This window comes from Neltuma alba, unplaced genomic scaffold, assembly GCF_004799145.2.
Source record: "Neltuma alba isolate B1F8T4 unplaced genomic scaffold, ASM479914v2 tig00012044_pilon, whole genome shotgun sequence".
Lineage (NCBI taxonomy): Eukaryota > Viridiplantae > Streptophyta > Magnoliopsida > Fabales > Fabaceae > Neltuma > Neltuma alba.
This window is the reverse complement of record NW_021636609.1, coordinates 15,548-35,237: the sequence shown is the minus strand read 5'-3', so window position 1 is coordinate 35,237 and position 19,690 is coordinate 15,548. Positions and strand designations below refer to the sequence as shown.

Sequence of the window (19,690 nt, the reverse complement as noted above, 5' to 3'; positions counted from 1 at the left end):
TTTCTAAATTTAGGCACCAGTCTTAGATATTTATTATCTGAATTTTCATTTTTTATTAATATAATAATTATTAAAAAGGTAAATAATGTGATTCATTTTCAAATATTTTGTTGACAACAAAATATATTTATTTTTTATGATTCACAATCTCATAACTTAATCAGAAGTTTTGGAGATTTTATTTAATAAATATAAGACTGAAACATTCGGCATTATTATTTCAATTCTCAACCATAGGATACCAGATGTATTTTTAGAAACCATAGTCTCAAAAAATTGATTTTTTTGGTAAAAAAAACTGATATTCAGAACTTTTATTTCATTATTATAATTAAAATATTATTTGGGTTCATATTTTTTTTGTTTTTATGATTGGCTGAAGAGTCTGACAAAGTGAAAAGAGCAGCTGTCATGTCAAGTGTTTAGAGATAAAGGCGGGTCCCACGACGTCCTACGTGGTGGGTCCTAAAATTAAGAGCCTAATCGCCACCTCAGCATCGTCAGTGTGACTAAAAACAGTGGCTGCAGCCGGCCAAAACTGACCACGTTGTGTTTGGAGGTGGGGGGTTGGATGGGACTTTCACCTATTACCTTCTCTTTTTGATATAAAACTTTATTAATTAATATAAATAAATTAAAAAAAATTAGTTAAATTAATTATTTAAAATAAATAAATATTATTTTTTAAAAATATTTTTATTAATTAAGTGTACTGACTAAAATTACTATTATTACAATGATTATATTAAAATAAATAAATAAATACAAAAAATAGAATGGATTGGAGTATTAAATCTATGACCAAAATAAAAATCAAATGAGCTTTTATATTAAGAATTAAAGGCAATAATTTTACAATGTACGAGATAACTAAAAATAGTTGTATCTTAATTTGGATGAAAGTATTTTTTTTAAGTTTTTTTTCTTAGGTTTGTAAAAGATAATTTCAATGATTAGCTAAATTACGTTTTTTACTAGCACGACCAATTATTTATCTGACTTTAAGTATGTACTCTTCCGGTTCTTAATATATGACCCAATTGTTGAATTAGTTTTAGTCCTAAATATAAGACTCATTTCTCATATTTATCATTTTTCTCTAAATTACTCCTATAAATACTCCATCAGCCATAATTAAGTAGAAGAGAAAGAGGGGTATTAAGAAAGATGATTATGGTGTTTTAGAAAAAATATGTCACTTTTCTTATAATTAATTAACTTACCTAACTTACCTAACTTTCTTAATCTAATCAAATTAGTTAAATGGGTCTTATATTAAGGACCAGAAGAGTATTATTTATCCCAAACGGCTCTTAAATCTATGAGAGGAAGGTATAAATTCTATCCTCAAAGTAGAAAAAAATGGGATGCGTTTGTGCGTATGATAGATCCCCTTCCTTATGAGGGCAGGGTTAAATTGTTAAAATAAAAATATATTATTTAAAATATGTTAATTTATTTATGATTCAAAATCACAATTTGATTACTGTATAGCCATGGTAATGTATTATAATTTAATTGGTTTTTTTAACATTACTGTGTGTGTATACTCCATATGATTCATATTGAGTCACTTTTAATAAATTCATGAGGAATTCATGAGAATATAAAAGAGACTCTTAACTTGTTAACTTTGTTTAGAAATAAAATATACTTTTAATTTTACCCATATTTAAGTGCATCGGAAAATATTATACTCCTCCGGTCCTAATTATAAGACCCAATTGACTTATTTGAGGAGATTAAGGAAGTAAGTTGAGTTGGTTATTTATAATAAATAAGTATTGTCATTCCTAAAATATCCTTGCTAATTAAGTATATTGGCTAAAACTATCATTATTAGAAGGATTATCTTGGAAAAAAATGCATAAATATAAGAGACAAAATGGATTGGGTCTTATAATTAGGACCAAATAAAAAGTCAAATTGGGTCTTATAATAAAGACCGGAGGAGTATTATATTTCAAGTATTTTCTCAATAAATTGTAGTAAGGTAAGTACTTAAAATAATTCATTAACAACTCTTCTCTTTTTCCCATTTTTAAAGTTGACAATTTTTTTTGTTGCTTAATATTTGTCCGTTATTTTTTTGTTCTTATGACTTAATTTTGTTGGTTTTATTATTTTATTAATGCATTTTGATTCTTATAAAAAAAGTACAAATATTATGAATAGATTATTTTTAAAAAAAAGCAATTTATATTTAGCAAGCATATAGAGCTAGCTTGTTTGGAATACTGATTGAAGTCTTCAAAAGCAGCTTTTCAGGCCTGTTTAGAATAACTTATGAGCATATTTCATATAAATCACTCATTCACGTACTAATTTCATATCCAATGAATCACACTTCATATCTTATAAATTATGATTGAAAAGTTTTTTTATAAACTATTATAAGTGAGTCCTCAATCATAATTTATGGAATATAAAATAAATGTGTGTGGAGAGTTTTACGTCAATTTAATTAAAATTAAAAGTACTTATAAATACTAATACTTGATGGGATGATTTTTTTTTTTTTTTTTTGTTGCCATCGTGAATGAAATAAAGAAAGTAAGAGTGTGGTCTGAACATGCATGTAGATTATGTTGTGCCAGTAAAACGACAGAGCAGGGCCTGCTATTTTTAAGATTTCAGATTATTCAGATTGGACGGCCGAAGATCTGTGGGACCCACTCAGACAGAAGTCCACCACACTCCTTGCCACGTGGCCACGTTCCCTGTCTTCCCAGTCTTGCACCTCCAGGCTCCAGCCATACTTGACCTTCTTAAATGGGCTTGAGCAAATTGGCAGTGAAGCGGGAAAAATTTTCAATTATTTCTTTTGTCTCATTTATTTTTTTATAAATTAAAAAAATATATATTAGTAGTATTCTGTGTCTGTAGCTTTTAGCTTTTCCAATTTCTCAGTGTTTTTGGAGTACTTACTTAATGCCAAAGCTATCATGAAAATGACGTATAAAAAGTCCCTTGAGAATTTTTTTAAAAATAATTTAATTTCTTTAAATCAAATTGAGAAAAAAATTGAAAAGCACTAAATAAACCAACCCTTTTGTCGGCCAATACCCAGTTTCTTCCAAATAATCCAACTGCTCCATCTCTCAACAAGCAAAGTTATTTGTACTTTACACTCACAAGTTCATTTGATTATTCCATTTATTTATTTTTTAATTGTTCCAGTCTTTTCTTACAAGTTAGTACAACGACTTGGTCTTTTTAGGCGTGATTTAATTGGATTTTATACTCTATATCTATACATTCATGTATTTAAATAAAAAGTACTCCTCCGGTATTTAATATAAGACCTATTTAACTAATTTGATTAGATTAAAGAAGTTAAATAAGTTAATTAATTATAAAAAATGTGACATGTTTTTCCTAAAATACTATAATTATCTTTCTTAATACCTCATCTTCCTCTTCTACTTAATTATAGTTAAGGGAGTATTCATAGGGGTAATTTAGAGAAAATTGATAAATATAAGAAATGGGTCTTATATTTAGGACCAAAACCAACTCAACAATTGGGTCTTATATTAAGGACCGGAAGAGTATTATAAAATCAGTTTACGTAGCATGCCTTATTATTATGATTTTTATTATTTATTTTATCTGTATTTCTTATCAAATCCTACCTCCGATTCTAATTATAAGAGCTAGTTAACTAATTTGATGAGATTAAGAAAAGAAGTTAAGTTAGTTATTTGTCATAAATAGATGTTGTCTTTCCTAAAATATTCCTGCTAATCAAGTATATTAGTTAGAACTATTATTGTTAGAAGGACTATCTTGGAAAAAATACATAAATATTAGAGACAAAGTGGATCGGGGTCTTATATTTAGGATCAAAATAAAAGTTAAACGAGATTCTATATTAAGAATTGGAGGTAGTATAGCGTATATACTTGCTCTATTTTATTGAATGCAAGAGTTCAAAATCAAAATTTCCAAGTAGTATGATAATTAGTTAAGATTCTTGTTTCATGTTGAGAACAAATAAAAATGATCGAAAAGAAAAATTTCTTTACTACTAAATTCATTATAGGGCACCTTTCAAGAGAAATGAATTATTATAAATCATTAAATAGAGTATTAATTATTTCTCCAAAATTCTTCCTATTTAAAATCTTATTGATTGCAGCTTAGATTACTTCTTGAATACTGATAAATTTGGAAGTTTCTTCTATTTTAAAACAACGTTAATCACCCAATGACCTATCTTTAATTTTGACAAGATGGTTAGAGATGTCTTATAATAAAAGCCAGAAGGAGTATGGTAATAGATGATCCTACTAAAATATTATTAGACTCAATTTTTCAAAATGTTCACTTTAATTTCTATTTATCATTTAAAAGAATAGAGTTGAAGTGGCAAGTGATTTTGTTTTGGCCATGATAGGCATATTGGTGCGGGGCAAAATGGTCAAACACAATCCCGCATAGTTTGTTGCGCTGGAGGAAAAAAAATAGGAAGATTCTAAGTAACTTCTATAACGTGTTTTAAGCGGATAATGGGTTCCACGTCATTATTAAAATAGACATCCAAACACGTCTTAAATTATTCTGATCTCTAAATTTGGATTAGAAAGTGAGAAAAGGAGAAATAGCATTCAATTTTCAGGAATAAAAACATTTAATTATTTCATTATTTTGGGATGAATCAATAGCATGTTTTGAAATTAATTGGCTTATAGAACAATAAATAATACTCCTCCGGTCCTAAATATAAGACCCTTGTACAGTGACCCTTATACTGTATAAGGGTCACTGTACAAGGGTATTATATTTAGACCGGAAGAGTAGTACAAAAGTTATTAAATATTTTCCGGTTCTAAATATAAGATCATTTTTATAGTTTTAGGTATTTAGGACCAAAAGAGTAATAGTTTAATGAAACTATTTTTTAAGTTTATTATGTGCTTTTCAATTACAAGAGAATAAGGAAAAAGTCGAAAAAAATGTCCCATTTGAAAATTTTATTAGTGAGAAAGGCCTAAACCAGATTAATGGTACTTTGTGTGCACAAATTTTGTAAAATAATAATATTTTGTGCATGAAAATTTATTATATCCTTCTCACCAATAAAATTTCCAATAGAGACTTTTCCCTAATTTTTTCCAAAGAATAATAAACTTTTGTCTTTAACTTTAAAAAAGTGTTATTCTCTTTCGTGAGAAAGAAATAAGTGAGCTCTTTTTTCCCTAAGGATAAAACTGTCGGAATAAAGCATTTTATTGGCCCCAACAAACAAAGAAGTATTATATTACTTCATAAAAATCAAGAGCAGAATTTGTTAATTAATTGATTTGCAAATTATTGTGAAATAATATTAATTTTAATTGCGAAAAGATGTTTACTATTTAGAGACTGTTTATTATGAAAAGGAATAAAGTGATAAGATTGGATAAATATAAATAAAATTTGGGAGACTTTTAGGCTGATAATGCTGCCTAAGAGTTAAGATTCCGAGGACAACTTTATCCTGCAAAGAGATAACGTGTGTTGATAGAAGTGTATTATTTAGAATGGCATCTCATCAATCATGCAGTCCATGGAATAATGATTTTTTTTTAAAAAAAAAGAGCTAATATTTTAAATTAAGTAATTAATTAATTAATTAACCGCTTGTATGTGAAAATGGACTAGAAAACAAAAGTGCAGGGCCCATCGCACAACTGGACAGTTCAAAATTTCAAAATAAATATTTGGCGTTATTCGTGCGGCGTCAAGTGTCAACTATCCGTTGTGCCAATGGCCCAATATTTAATTTATTGGATTTCCTTTTCATACATGACTTTTAATGACTTTTTTTTTAAAAAAAATTGATACCAGCGTTTTAAACATGTAATGCCTCTCGAACTTAATATAAAACCTAATTAATTAATTAGGAGAGATTAAAAAAAGTATTTATATTAGTTATTTAGAGTAAATAGGTGTTGTCTTCCGTAGAATGTTCTTGCTAATCTTTGTATTAGCTAGAATTACCATATGATGAAATCTTAACATGTACAAATGTTACAGAGATTATTTTGAAAAAAATGATAAATATGAGAGATAAAATAAATTAGGATTTTATATTTGGTACTAAATTGAATATCAAACTAACTCTTATATTAATAATCGGAGGTAGTATTATCATTTTAATAAAGACAGAAACATTTATCTATTTAAGTTAACGTGAGTACTAAATTACATACTTCTGATTTTTAAACAAGTGCTGAATTATTGACTATATCAATAATTTCTATTGAAGATTTTGAGATACAAATTAAAAATTACATTCATTTTTATCATAAAAAAATAGAGGGAAAAAATGAAGATTAGGATGAGCTTTTTTAAAATAACGGCGAGATGAAAATGATCAATGTATAAGGAAAACTTAAAATAATTACTTCTGTGTTTTACAAGACAAAACTTATTTTTAAATATATTTATATCGTAAGTACAACGTAAACTAATTGTTTTCACAATTAATCCAAATGGACAGGAAGTATGATTCCATTAGATTCTATTAGCTTAATTTGAAAGCGCGTAGGAATATGAGGTTTGAAGATGGAGTCAAGCAAGTGGGGAAGGAAGAGGAAATTAGAAGAAATTAGGCGAATCTTGAACGTCGTGCCAAGAAAAAGAGAACATGACGATGATTATGATGATTTTCAGTCTTCAATTTCAGGCTCAATTCTTCTGAATTCTTAACAATCTTTGTTAATTTTCTTCTTCTTGTGATTAGGACACATGGACCTTCCTAGGTCTAACCTAAAACACCATGAAACACCAACTAATCATCCCTGGCTCCACTTCTTCAATAATAAAGTTCTCTTCTGAGCTGGTCAACCACCGGCCGTTGCACCAAATTTCCTCACAACTGTCCCATTCCATGTTTTTCTTCCATTTTAAAAAGCTAAAATTTATATGTTAACCTTATGACCTAAAAAATTACGTGTTTAAGAAACTAGATGCGGATGTCACAACTGTTTGAGATACTGTTAAACACTAAATATAGATAACTCTCTTAATAGAGATTAGAACTTTGGTTCCTAGGTGGTGAGAAGTGCACACGTTTTTCACATATAGAATAAGCATAAAACATGATCTCAGACAAGCTGGATCTTCTATAGTTTTCAGATGAGTTGTGCCTGAGAAAGTGGGCCACACGGTCCAATTCACAAATCACATTGTAGTTTCTGGGCCCGTAGCCCATGCTGTAGTGTCCCGGGCGGGCAAAATCTTGCATACCGCAGATGCTGGCTATTGCAATGAGAATGCAACGTGTTAAGTTGAATACCATATGAATTGGATATTGCAATAATTTGTGAGAAATTCTTACATCAGTTTGGTGTACAAAAGATGATAGACTAACCCGATTACCAAGAAGCAAACAAACATACTACACTTAGGTTCCAGTAGGAGGTGAACTTTAATTGGTTATTTTGGATGAGAATAGAAAAGACGTATGAAGCTCGTATCTGGGTAAGCTCATCAGTAAACTGGGGAATAAAAAGTTAAAAGCTATCACTAAAAGGCAAGGAAATAAAACTGATGGAAAAAGGTAGGCAACTCTCTCATTTGAGCAAGTGAAAACATCATTTCAGAAGGGTTCTGGTCAAATGTTCTCTGGCTGTGGCCCAAGCTTGAGTTAGTGTCTGCAAAGCCATAAATCCAATGTCACATCTCAGATTGAAGAAACTTGTCTTCTATCATCCTAACATTATAGGATCATAATGAAGTAATCTAGCAACTTCTGGTTTGTCAGGAAAATTTTATATCATTTTCATGTAAATTCAATAGACTAAGCTAACATGAAGCTAGTGTTTTTTTTACGTTTTCATTAAGTTCTCCAATAAAAATATAAAACATGGACATGAACATTGATTCATAAGTCAGTAATCATATAATTGACTATTTTAGAGCAATAATCTACGTGTCATAATTGAGTAGCTGACGAAGATTAAAGCTGAAAGTTTGTTGTGATACCTGATCAGACAAGGGGGCATCAGCATCCAAGCTATGGGAAGTCACTTTTTCAGCAATAAGTGATCCACTTGTTTCAAGTATCATCCTTGAATGAGAGGGGGGAAAACATCAGACTTTCATCAGAATTCAGATGAAACAGACAAGGACTTTAATTTATATGACAATGAAAGATTGAAGCCAAGAAACAAATGCATACCCTCCATCAACAATCTCATCAAGACATAAAAGAACAAGATCCAAGTTCTCGAGGGCCTCTCTTTTGTCAACGCTGTTCCTGAGGAAGTGACACAGAGAAATACAGAATGAAAAAGCATGAGCCACAATGGCAGCATGATCAAGACCATATAGCAAAATATGGCAAGTGCCAAAAAAAAAAAAAAACACCTTAATAGCAGGGCGATTGCGTCAGAGAAACCCTGAAGAACTGAAGCTAAGATGAGCTCATTTTCATCATCACTTCCAGTCACAAAGAAATGCAGATCTTGTACAAATTTGTAGATAATGATATTGCTCTCAAGTAAAGTTATCTCAGCTGCAGACATTGTAAATTATACATCAGTCATGGAAAACCATGACCAACAAAAAGAACTTGATTCTTTCGACCCTGACAATAGTAACAGATAACGAAGAATCATAACGCTCAGGTTGATCCTAAGTAAATGCCGATTACAAAAGGAAGGTTTTTGTCAAAGATCATTTCAGCACAAGAACTTATGCTGGCAAGCGAAGTTATATCAATTTCTGTAACAGCGTTGACCTTCAGGACTAGTTATAAAGTGTGCCTTCTGAAATGTGAAAGCCTCTTGTGTGACATACCTTCAGATCGAGCGTTTGTCTTTATAGTCTTATTAAACACATACTTCTCAAATGCTAACTTGGAGCTGTTGGTTGGCCAGTCATCTGCATAGTACTTGACAGCTACACGCTTTCCTTCCGAGTCTAGAATAAGAATGTTCTTGATGATTGGAGACGTTCCCTATAGATGAAAAAACACACCAATTCATGTAAAAGAGTGGAAAATAACAAGCATAAAGGCACCATCCAAGAAGGCTGCAACCAATGAATTTTTCATTAGATCCAAGAAGATATACAGAGCAACCTGAAATTATATGCCATTCCACGTGAATATTGGAGCCCTAGCTATACCATTTTAGTCCTTATTACAAACACTTTCGACTATTTCACCAGAACTGAAAAGAGTTGGTTTAGTCACTAAACTTGTTTAAAATGATGTTTTCCAAACTTACCTTTTATTTAAAACCATGAATTGTATCTTGAGAAGCAAAAAGGAAAATTGAATCAAACTTTAAATAGGAACAGTCTTGAAAAAATATAATTAATACCCCACTTAATGACTTATGATAAGAACCACTCGTTCCTTCTAGAAAGTGCCTTATAATAAGGATGAGAGTGTTCACTAGTAGATTTTACAGTGCATTGAAGAGAAGAATGAACCTCTTTGTCTATCACTAAATCTCTTATTACCCGTGCAGTGCCGTGCTTCCGGCTTGGACAAATTGATAAAGCCCCAAATACAACTTTATAAATGGGTGAAAGATTGGTTCGCTTAAAAAAACCAATGCTTTAAATCAAACAGTGATTAATACTTGTCGATCACGTGATGAATGTTTTTAAGCGATCTGAATTCTGAAATGACAAGAAACAAAACATCTCAAATTTAAACCCCATTCCCAGATTTCTTCATTCAACTTCTTAATCAAGTCAAGATCCAAGCGAGTAAAAGAAACCATAGCAGAATAAAAATTACGATGAATTCCTAACTTATACGAATAAAATGAATGTGCCTTTGTATTGAGGATCGATTCTAATATTAAAAACTTGAAATTTTCATTCCTTTGTTTAACTGAACTGGGCAGGAAATTACAGATGCATCTCAGCATCTGCCATCTTCAGCTATCGCATGGATTAATGCGCCGATCATGATGAGAAAGAAGGGGTGAGACGTATGAAAATGATCATAACTTGAATGGAGTTTTGTAGAGAGATAAATGTACACTTACATGGGGCGCCATTTTTGAGAGCAGAAGAGTTAACAGTTCCTATGGCAGGGAAATCCGTTAGGGTGATTGAATTCGGGGTCGTTACGTGGTAGTGAAGGAGGGCAATTCGGTAAATACAGAATTGTTGCTCTAAAATAGTAAATTGGCCTAGTTTTCACCTTGAAAATAGCCTAGAGGGTATCAATTTTAATTCAACCCAAGCTAATTTACGAAGTTTTTAAAAAATAAGGAAAAAAATAGAATAATAGATTTTGCTACAAAATGTATAGCATAATAAGCACACAAATAACAGCTATTATTATATTATCGTAATAAGAACACAAAATCTAGCCTATTATTATATTTTTGTCAAGTTTTATACGTTTTTATTAGAAAAAAAGGTTCACAAGCGCAATTTTGATGACATGAAAGTGAAGATAAAAAAAAAAAAGTGGTGACACGATAGAATTTGAGTTAAGAAAACTTAACTACATATTATAAATTATCTACGAAAACTGAATTTATGAGAGGATAAATTATACGTGCTCTTTGATTTTAGATGAAAGACCATGTAAGTTGTAAATTGTCATTCTGCAATTTAAGCGCAGGAATGAAATTATTTTGGTGAGAAACTTCCCCCCAACCCCCACAGAACCAAACCCCACATTTATAAACCAGCGGGGCCTAAGCCCAAAATCCAAAATTTGAAAGCAAGTTTAATTGGGCCTTTTTGGTCAATAGTGGGCTTAAATGGCCACAGCCTTGAGTTGTATGCTAAAAAAAAAATATTGAAGCCTCCCCTGGTGCTGTAGCAACTAGGGGGCAAGCATTCCAGTGCTTGATTGAGCTCGCCGTCGGACGCCGTCCACCGTTGTCAGCTCGTCGGCAAGCTTTGAAGACGGTTCGAACCCTAGGTCTTTGTCTTCTCCCAAAATCCGGTGAGATTGATTCGTTCAATCTGGCTTTTAATCTAGATTTGAATTTGTTCCCCGTGTCATCCGTTCCATGCGGAGTTTTCATCGGTTTGTCGGACGCCGTTGCAGCTTGGTCTTAGTCTTATTATTTTGACCTGGCCATGATGATGTTGTGTAATCGTTTGAATATTGACGCTTTTGAATATGGGAATGTTACTGGTTTTGCTATTATACTTCTGCCCTCTTCATTTTGATCACTAGCGACTTATGTGCTTTGGATTTTATTGTTGTGCATTGTTGGATTTCTCGTGCACTGGCATTCTGTTTTATTAATATCCTTATCTTATCATTAATATGGAATTCTCAAGGTATTCTGGTTTGACTTGGCTCGATATGTGCCTGCCAATTTGAAAAATCAAGTTCAAATCATATCCTGCTCGTTGGTCTGTGAATTTAGAAGCTTTTAACAGGAGCAATCAATTGCTCTCCTTACTCACTCTAGGCAGTGTTTTTCATTATCATAAATTGCAAGAGTTTGTCATTGTCATTCTGCAGTAGCTTGGGAGGAGTTGCCTGGGTCAGTTGGCTTACTAAGGCATATTCGTTAAAGTATAGTTGAAAAAAGAAATTGAAGGGCATGATATCAACAAATGCGCATTCCAAAGATTTTAGTGGGGGCAGATGCCTCTTGCCTATACTTGTGGGTCCAAAATTTAATCTTGCTGCAGTGATCCACATTTAAGGGTGATTTTCAATTAAAAACATCCTCAGATTTTGTTTATGATTAAATGCTTTTTACTTGGAAAAATCATTAGGAATATGCTATAAGGCTTTTTATCCCTTTGTTCCAAACCAAGTATGAGAAGAGAACATCAGTATGAGACTATTGTTAAATGTTGAGCACATCTATAGAAGAATGCATATAGTGTCTCTCTTATCGGGGAATATCAGGTGTTGATTCTCAGATTTTGCTCAAGAATTGATTGTGAATTCTGAGAACGTTTTACAAGTGTAGTGCATAACATTGATATAGAGGGGATATTTTGCCTGTTACTATATTGTGAGGACAGGGGATAGGCCTTAGATCAGTTTATCTTTATGTGGAAACGGCTATTGTGAAGTCTTGACATTCCACGGGTTCATTGTAATTTGCAAGTTCATTTCCTGATGTGGCACGTAGCTGACAGTTTTAATTTAGCACAAAACTGCCTGAGTTTTTCGTTTTAGCCAAGAAAACTGTCTGAGTTAATTAAGCGTTTTTTGTGAGATTTTTTGATAAAAATATAATATATGGATGCTTGTTTACAATTCCGCATTGACTGTTTAATGGAACTCCTTCCATATGTTACAATGGTGTCAAGAAACCTGATGGCGAAATACCTAAAGTTTATCTTTTAGTTTAACCCCCACTCTTTTGTGGAATCCATTTATAAGGAATGTTGGAATTGAGGTTGAAGGCCCCCTATACATCTTTTGAGAAAGTAGGACTTTGGATTCTGAGCAAGTAGTTATATAAAAGTTACTTTTAGCAGGTGAAATGAATTCAAAATTTGGTCCATTTATACATATTTGTATTAGTGTTCAACCAAATTTACCTATGCATAATTATTCCTTCTGAAAATTAAGTATATTAATAATGTTGCAGAGATAGGTCGAGTCATGGCAATGAACCATGCCCGGTTGGTAAGAGGCATCCTTGTTAGCAAGGAGGCTGTTGGAGTTGCGTCCCATCGAACGTTTGCTACTGGTAAGGCAAAGAAAGGATCTAAAGGGGGTGCTGCAACTGATGCACCAAAAGCGTCAACACTCAGCAAAGAAGTCAAGTCAACTACGGTAGTTGGTGCCAACATCCTCAAGGATGGAGCAGATCCGAAGATACTGCCTGATTCTGAATACCCTGATTGGTTGTGGCACCTGCTTGATAAACGCCCAGCATTAAGTGAATTGAGAAGGAAGAACATTGAAACACTCCCTTATGCAGATCTGAAACGCTTTGTCAAGCTGGACAACCGAGCTAGAATCAAAGAGAATAACTCTGTCAAGGCCAAGAACTGATCTTAAAGTAGGATAAACAGAAAACAGAGTAAGGATGTCATTTCTTTAAGTACTGTAAATCTGTCTTCAGGGATTTGTCATTTGATGAACTTTCATTTATAGAGATTGTAATGTATGGAAAACATAAAATGAACACATGCTTTAACGATGCCTTCATTTTATTTTCTATTCTGAATCTCACTTTACCTGGGATGCTTTATGAGATTACAATTTGGAAGCTTTGCTGATCGAAAAGATATGTTAAAAGCAGCTCAATTCTGAAATTAAATGTCCTTCGCTTCATGCTTGTGAATAAGGTCTGTATCTGACTGTTAATGTTCTGTCTCCCGGTTAGCAATTGATTATGAGTTGCTGGGGCAGTTCTCGGTTGTTAATGATGGCCGCCCCCAATTCAGTAGAAGAATTTGATTTATAAATCACATTTTTATGTAAAATCTGGTATCAGGCTTACTGGTATTGACTAGGTTTATATATTTTGAAAGTTTTTTACGTTTGCACCTGACTTTGAGTGTTTTCTTTTTCCTTTTTTTTTAACTGAAAATGTAATTCATTACAAAATCAACAAAACAATCAAGCCATCAGGCCAATTTTTCATCACCGTTCGCCTCTTCTAAAAACGGTAGAAGGTGATCAAAGACATATAAAAAAAAAATTTATCCAAATTATGAGAAAGCTTGGCTAAATGGTCAACAAAACTGAGACTTGTTACATAAATTATAGCACAATTTCAGACCCCCATCCGAAATTTTTTTTTGCCAAGATTAAATTTTCAAGTATTTCCTTCTTGCTAGAAAGGGCCACTAAATTATTACCCAAAAAGAAAAAGGAAGGGCCACTAAATTTTTCATTTAAAGGATAAGGGAAATTCTCGTAAAGATTAAAGAATGAAAATATAAACAGAGGCCATGCTCAGCCAAAAAAAAAGAGCATAACCGAATGTGGACTGCAAGAGCATTAAAGCTCATTAGAAACATAAAGAATTCAAAAAACTGGAAGCATTACAAGTGTGGTCAGCAATGCCTCTTAACAACTTGGACGCTTTTGTTTTGTTTAAGAATGTTTTGGTTGACGCTTACGCCTTGCGTTAAAAGAATGTTTTTGGGTTCATCCATTGGCTGCTCTCTCTTATCAATAAAGTTAAGCTCATTCCAGCTATAACTGATTGGTGTTCAAGTCAGGTGGGCAAAGATTCGAAAACCTTCAGCTCTTTCCCCAAGAAACGAAACTTTCTCCTTGATCAAAGAGTACTAACTGAACCTAAAGAACGATATACTCATTTGGTCCTATTTATAAAGCACTTCTAACATGTTTCACACAGACCAAAAAAAATCTTAAACTGTATTAACTCTCCATTAAAATATAGCAACTTTCCAATTTTACCCCTATTTAATATATACTCCTTTCAAAAAAGATAACTACTTACACTATAATAAATGAAGGACAAAATAGTACATTCATATTGAAAAATTAATGAAGTAACTTATAAATAGGACCAAAAAAAAACCTTCTCTCTCTGCCCTATAAATAGGACCAGAGGAGTAGGCCAGAGCTTATCAATGTAACTTCGTAGTTTGCAATATAGATGGTGATGTAATATATATGTTTGCCTTACACTTTTTAATCGTATAAATTTTTAAGGATTAGCTGGTTTTACTCATATATTAAATCGACACACCCACATATATAATATATAATGGGGACAACCAATTTAAAATATTAATTGATAACAAGAATTTCTCCAAGTTCTTAACCTCTACGTCCTACTTGTTAATTACAGTCACCAACCGTTAGGTATAACTCTTATGGGTAACGTGAAAAGATTATCTTTCTGTTTTTTTCCTGATGTCTGGTCAGTTCTGTTAAAAGTTCTGATTTGGCTAATGAAGCTTGGAAGTACAATGACATATATCAGAAGTCTTTTCCTTTTTACATTCAGACTCATCCAGAGAAAGAAGGTGTGAGAGAGACAATAATGCAAAATGAATAAACCTTTTTAAGTATCGTGGATCAAGATTTCTTCCTCGTTTCTCTTTCAACTCCTTTTCAGACCTGACATATCCATAGATATCAATGCATGCCTTATTAGCTAGTATTTGTTAATGCATATCATTTGCATTTAATTAGCTCTATCTCAAAAATGTTAGTGTTTGAACGACATGCGCATTATTAAGTGGAAACTGGCAAGTCTAAAGTCTAAAACTGGTTAGCAGATAGGCACTGATATTGTAGCAGCAGCCACAATGATGAGTTTCTTAAATTACTTTGGATTACTCTTGAACTCAAGGTTTGTACAAAGGGACAATAAAAATGAGGCCCAAAGAAGAGTAGTAGTGTGTATGAACAAAATGTTCAGGGGCTGTAGGTAGAAGGGCCACACTTGCATTTCCAGCTCTCTGGCTCATAATTTGCGTATTGGATTCCCACATGGTTGTGTTGCCTACTGGTGCTGGGCACTTGAATGGCTTCGCATGGCGTACATCCATTACACTTATGCTCACAAATTGGTGGGGTTGACCCTATTTTGCTAACTCGTGTAATATATTTTTCTCTCACAGTCTCTGATATCAAATCCTGTACCAGAGGGAAAAACAGATATAACATTCAGTAGAAGTTAGAAGAACCAGTCTGAGATTGCTGCTTCAAGAAATTCTATGCTCTTAAAAATTTCTTGCTCTTGACAGACACATTGCAGAAAAGAACTATACCTGTTTTGGTTCTCGAGTATATGGAGAAGATTGTGGAGCCAGTTCTGGACCTGTTAAAAGCAAGGAGATACTAGTGGTTATGAACAAATCCACGAGTGTAACAGAAAGATGAGTAATAGTGAATCTTGAAAAGATCGTTTAAGTGACTAACCTGGAGGTATTGTTCTTGCTGTAGAAACCCAACTCACTAGTTGCAGAGCTAGCATGAAACAACAAAATCTTCCCTTCATGTTTGTTCGATGTGATTCTTTTCAAATGGGGCAATGATGAAAGTGATGATGAAGAAGAAGATATATGATAATGACAGTGATGGTGGTATTATGGTAACTCACAATGAGAGGCCAGGGATGACACTTACAGTTACATTATTGGGTTGAATTTATAAGAAGGGGGGAGAGAGAAAGGAAGGCGAGCAGCAGATGAGCTTACGATTCCCAAAGACTGAAGGTCTTGATTGCGTTACTCTTATTACAATCTTTGGATTGGCGAGGAGAGATTTTTACTGCACAAGCAAGTGAATCTTTCTGGTTTCTTGCGGCACTGTTAAAAAGCTCATCAGTAAGTTTCATTATGATCATTTTGACAGCTAGCCACCAAGAAGGAAAAAAAGGGACTCATTGGAGTAGCTCTTTCTCTCTCTTCCTGCTTTCTCCTGACATTCGCTTGCTTGGCTTTCAATACAAGCCACACAAGTCAGTCTCTCTATTTCAATCTTTTATTAACTCAAAATCTAAAAAGCAACCAGGAAAGAAAAAAAAAAAAAACCAAGTACGACAATTTGATGGTCTGCAGACTGCAGAATAACAGCAATCTTTTTGGGTCTGAAACACCTGCCACACACTTTATTGGTGAGGTTCTTATATGGTACTAACTAAGTAATTAAACTCTAATTACTAGTAACATTTCTTGTTGTGTTTCAGTTTCTCCTTGTTCAGTAACATTAGTTGAGATTAGGCCTTCGAGTGGTTCATTATTATCATCATCATTTCATCATCATCTTCAGTACGAAGATTGATGAGAAGCTGTTTGTCGTTTAGACTGTTAAAATAGGAGCAATTACTACATGTTAACAATGAGTGGTTGATTATTGATACTCTTTTTATCTTATCACTCATTTTGCTACGCCAATGTTCTAAATTCATATTTTTTTTTAAAAAAAAGTGTACTTTTATGCAAATCTTTTCATAATGTTGATGTCCGCGCGCGCACACAAACATCCGAAGTTTACATATAAAAACTATTGATTAAGATTTAGCATTGATCGGATCTGAGATACCTAGAGTGCATAGCCTTGATTGGTTATTGTTGTTGTTGTGGACTTGTGGTGGTGGAAGGAAAAGGATAATAAATGGGGTTGAATGACAAATGAATGAATAAGGAAAAGTAGAGTTGGTGTTGTGGAGAGTGAAACACTGTTTGGGTAAAAGGGAATAAATTTGAAAGCAGTTAGTTAGCATTTCTTAAATGACCTTTGCTCGTTTGGTACCAACCAAAGCTCTCCTTCCCCTTCCATTTATTACCACATCTCTTTCATTTTGATTCCCTTGTCAACTATTACGAGATGCTTCTTTTCGAGGAATAAGTAATACTAACATTACAAACCGTTCCTTAAAATTATCGGAATTATTATTTATTTATGGGTCTCAAGGCCTATACTGGCGTGGGAGATAGGGATCAAACAACGTATGCCTGGGCTGGTGTTAGGAAACCTTAGAAGTTAGTTAGAACTTAGAACAGAAAAAAAGTTAGATGGATGCCAAAAAAAAAAAATATTAGCTTCAGTTTTTAATATAAAAGTTAGTTAAGTAATTTGAATAGATTGAGAAAATTAGTTAAATTAGTTATTTGTAATAAATATATGTTGTTTTTTCTAAAATATTCCTACTAATTAAGTTTATTAATTAGAACTACTATAAAGACTACTTTAGAAGAAAAAAATAGATAAATATGAGACACAAAATGAATTAAGATCTTATATTAAAAACCAAAATAAAAGTAAAACAAGTTTTATATTAAGGATCGGAGGTGGTATTTAACATAACATTGAGGGCGATTGATTTTTTTCCTTCAAAAGTTAGTTGCTAAAACAATTTTTTTCCCTTTTCTTCCTGCTTTTTCTTTTATGTATCTGAACTTTTTAAAATTATTTTTTTAAAACGATGAGTTGAAAAACAAAATCAAAAGATCATATGGTCCTTCATCAACATCCACCTCCTCATTAAGAGGTGGGGGTGATCAAGGATCACCTATACCATGAGAAATTTTAGCAAAGCAATCAATTAGAATCAAAGCTTCCCTATGAGCATGTACAAAAGTAACTTACCAATCTTTGCGGATTAGCAATCTAATCTCATCTACTAGGTCTCGAGAAGAATGATTGCTATCACACCCTCTAATAGTAATGGTGATAGTTCCAATACACTCAGAGCAAGAGCAAATGTTCTTTATACCCCTAAATCAACACAAATGAAATTTACTTTTTAATATATCATATGAATAAGTTTCATTTTATGAAAGTCTATCCACATACAAATCACATAAACAACTTGACACCAACTAATTTTTACAGATTGCAAAAGTCAATTGAGATGACTCAAATACGCCCCCAGTCTATTATCCGAAAGGGTTGGCAAGTTCAAATTCCAAGTTTCAATTTTGGGATAATCTGAAGTGACCAAATTGCAGGGGGAAAAGATGTCATAAGTCATAACTACGACACAAAAAAAAAAAAAAAATTTCATGGAGGAAGGCTGCGTTTGGATAGCAGGCTTTAGTCTGACGCTCCATTTGTTACATCCTAAATGTAGCCTACCATCCGCTTTTTTCTCTAATCCTTCGCACTTTTCAAAAATAACACATTCTTTATTCTTTTAATACACAATTCAAGGAACGAATCCCTGTCTCAGATAAAAGCTGCTGGTGGCTTTAATTTTTTATCATGAAATTTCAAAGTTATATAGCCGGGGATTTTTCTAAATTAGCTTATAGCTTTGTATACTTTAACAAATAATAATAATTTTTATTTATAAATTAAAATGAAAACTTTATATTTTGTTCAAAACTAATTGCAAAAACGTTACATCGTCCAAAAATGAGTTTCTATCAAAATTGTCGATCAAAAAAAGACGCCTAGTTTTCATTTTTCCTTTTTAAATCGCACAATTTATAAACTCATTTTGAAATAAAAAGACTAAACAGTAAACACCCCCTTTAATATAAATTTAACTTCCTGATTGAAAATATGGCAGGGCAGAGCACGAGGGGAGCTGGTTGACTTGACTACAATATCAGACGCCAGCTATTACCGTGAGGGTGACTGCTAAACTTTATTGGAGGCTTTTAAAGAGCCTGGATTCTCGTAATGTAATTGCAGATTAATCCAAATCATGAGCTGCTGACTCTGACATAAATTAAGCCAACATGACATGTACTTTTGGTTATGAGCATGCCACTAAATATTGTTTTAAGTTAGCTGGATAGATATTGTAACAATGTATTGTCTGGGAATTACTCGGAGGAATCTAGTTATCATCTGGGATTCACTGCAAGCGAAATGATATTTCAATGTGACATTTAAACATGTCGAATAGAAAGTGATAGGTAGCAGTTTTTTCCAATGTCAAGCACAGTGCTCCTCGAAGGCCAATTTCAAGTTCATATTAGAGGTGTTAGAAGAATATGGAAGTAAAAATACATCCATTCTGACTCCTTTAAGTGTTAATCACAACATTGTTAAGAAAGGCATTCCATGATGCACTTAGCAGATTCTAATCCAAATTCAGATCAACACACATAGAGATTTTTTTTTTTAAAAAAAAAGGTGATTGCAGGCTTGAGTTCCAGACTCTATTTGGGGAAGAGATCTGATTCTGATTCTGATTCTGCCTTTATTTTAAAATGTCTATGACGGCTGATACTGATAGTGAGTGATTAATAATGTCATGAACACTGAAATCTCTAATCAACGCGTCCGAGTTGGATTTAGAAAAAAACGTAGGAACCAGAAGAAACTGGAAAAGAGTTATATACGAAAGAGACAAGA

At 32.8% G+C, this 19,690-nt stretch overlaps 3 protein-coding genes across 3 annotated transcripts; 1 reads left to right on the top strand and 2 right to left on the bottom strand.

Moving 5' to 3' along the window:
• Positions 1 to 7,561: 7,561 nt before the first annotated feature.
• On the bottom strand, positions 7,562 to 10,007 carry LOC114721503 (coatomer subunit zeta-3-like). The gene is made up of 6 exons (XM_028907315.1): positions 9,996 to 10,007; positions 8,791 to 8,950; positions 8,359 to 8,506; positions 8,171 to 8,248; positions 7,975 to 8,059; positions 7,562 to 7,643 (listed from the first exon to the last, which is right to left on the bottom strand). The coding sequence occupies exons 1-6, from the start codon at positions 10,005 to 10,007 to the stop codon at positions 7,584 to 7,586; spliced, it is 543 nt and encodes a 180-aa protein (XP_028763148.1). The 3' UTR covers positions 7,562 to 7,583.
• Positions 10,008 to 10,784: 777 nt separating this feature from the next.
• Positions 10,785 to 13,128, top strand: LOC114721500 (54S ribosomal protein L37, mitochondrial). The gene is made up of 2 exons (XM_028907311.1): positions 10,785 to 10,912; positions 12,534 to 13,128. Exon 2 carries the CDS (start codon positions 12,548 to 12,550, stop codon positions 12,941 to 12,943), a length of 396 nt encoding a protein of 131 aa, XP_028763144.1. The 5' UTR covers positions 10,785 to 10,912; positions 12,534 to 12,547; the 3' UTR covers positions 12,944 to 13,128.
• Positions 13,129 to 15,292: 2,164 nt separating this feature from the next.
• Positions 15,293 to 15,878, bottom strand: LOC114721520 (EPIDERMAL PATTERNING FACTOR-like protein 3). The gene is made up of 3 exons (XM_028907345.1): positions 15,800 to 15,878; positions 15,649 to 15,698; positions 15,293 to 15,514 (listed from the first exon to the last, which is right to left on the bottom strand). The coding sequence occupies exons 1-3, from the start codon at positions 15,876 to 15,878 to the stop codon at positions 15,293 to 15,295; spliced, it is 351 nt and encodes a 116-aa protein (XP_028763178.1).
• Positions 15,879 to 19,690: the final 3,812 nt, after the last annotated feature.

Bases quoted from the DNA above. Each gene is read 5' to 3' on its own strand.
- LOC114721503 (XM_028907315.1), bottom strand. The intron at 8,249-8,358 runs GTGTTTTTTTTT...TCACTTCCTCAG, and splicing joins GCAATCGCCCTGCTATTAAG to GAACAGCGTTGACAAAAGAG. The intron at 7,644-7,974 runs GTATCACAACAA...ATGGCTTTGCAG, and splicing joins ATGCCCCCTTGTCTGATCAG to ACACTAACTCAAGCTTGGGC.
- LOC114721500 (XM_028907311.1), top strand. From the start codon at position 12,548: ATGGCAATGAACCATGCCCGGTTGGTAAGAGGCATCCTTGTTAGCAAG.
- LOC114721520 (XM_028907345.1), bottom strand. From the start codon at position 15,878: ATGAAGGGAAGATTTTGTTGTTTCATGCTAGCTCTGCAACTAGTGAGT. The intron at 15,699-15,799 runs GTTAGTCACTTA...TGCTTTTAACAG, and splicing joins AGCAAGAACAATACCTCCAG to GTCCAGAACTGGCTCCACAA. The intron at 15,515-15,648 runs GTATAGTTCTTT...CCTCTGGTACAG, and splicing joins ATACTCGAGAACCAAAACAG to GATTTGATATCAGAGACTGT.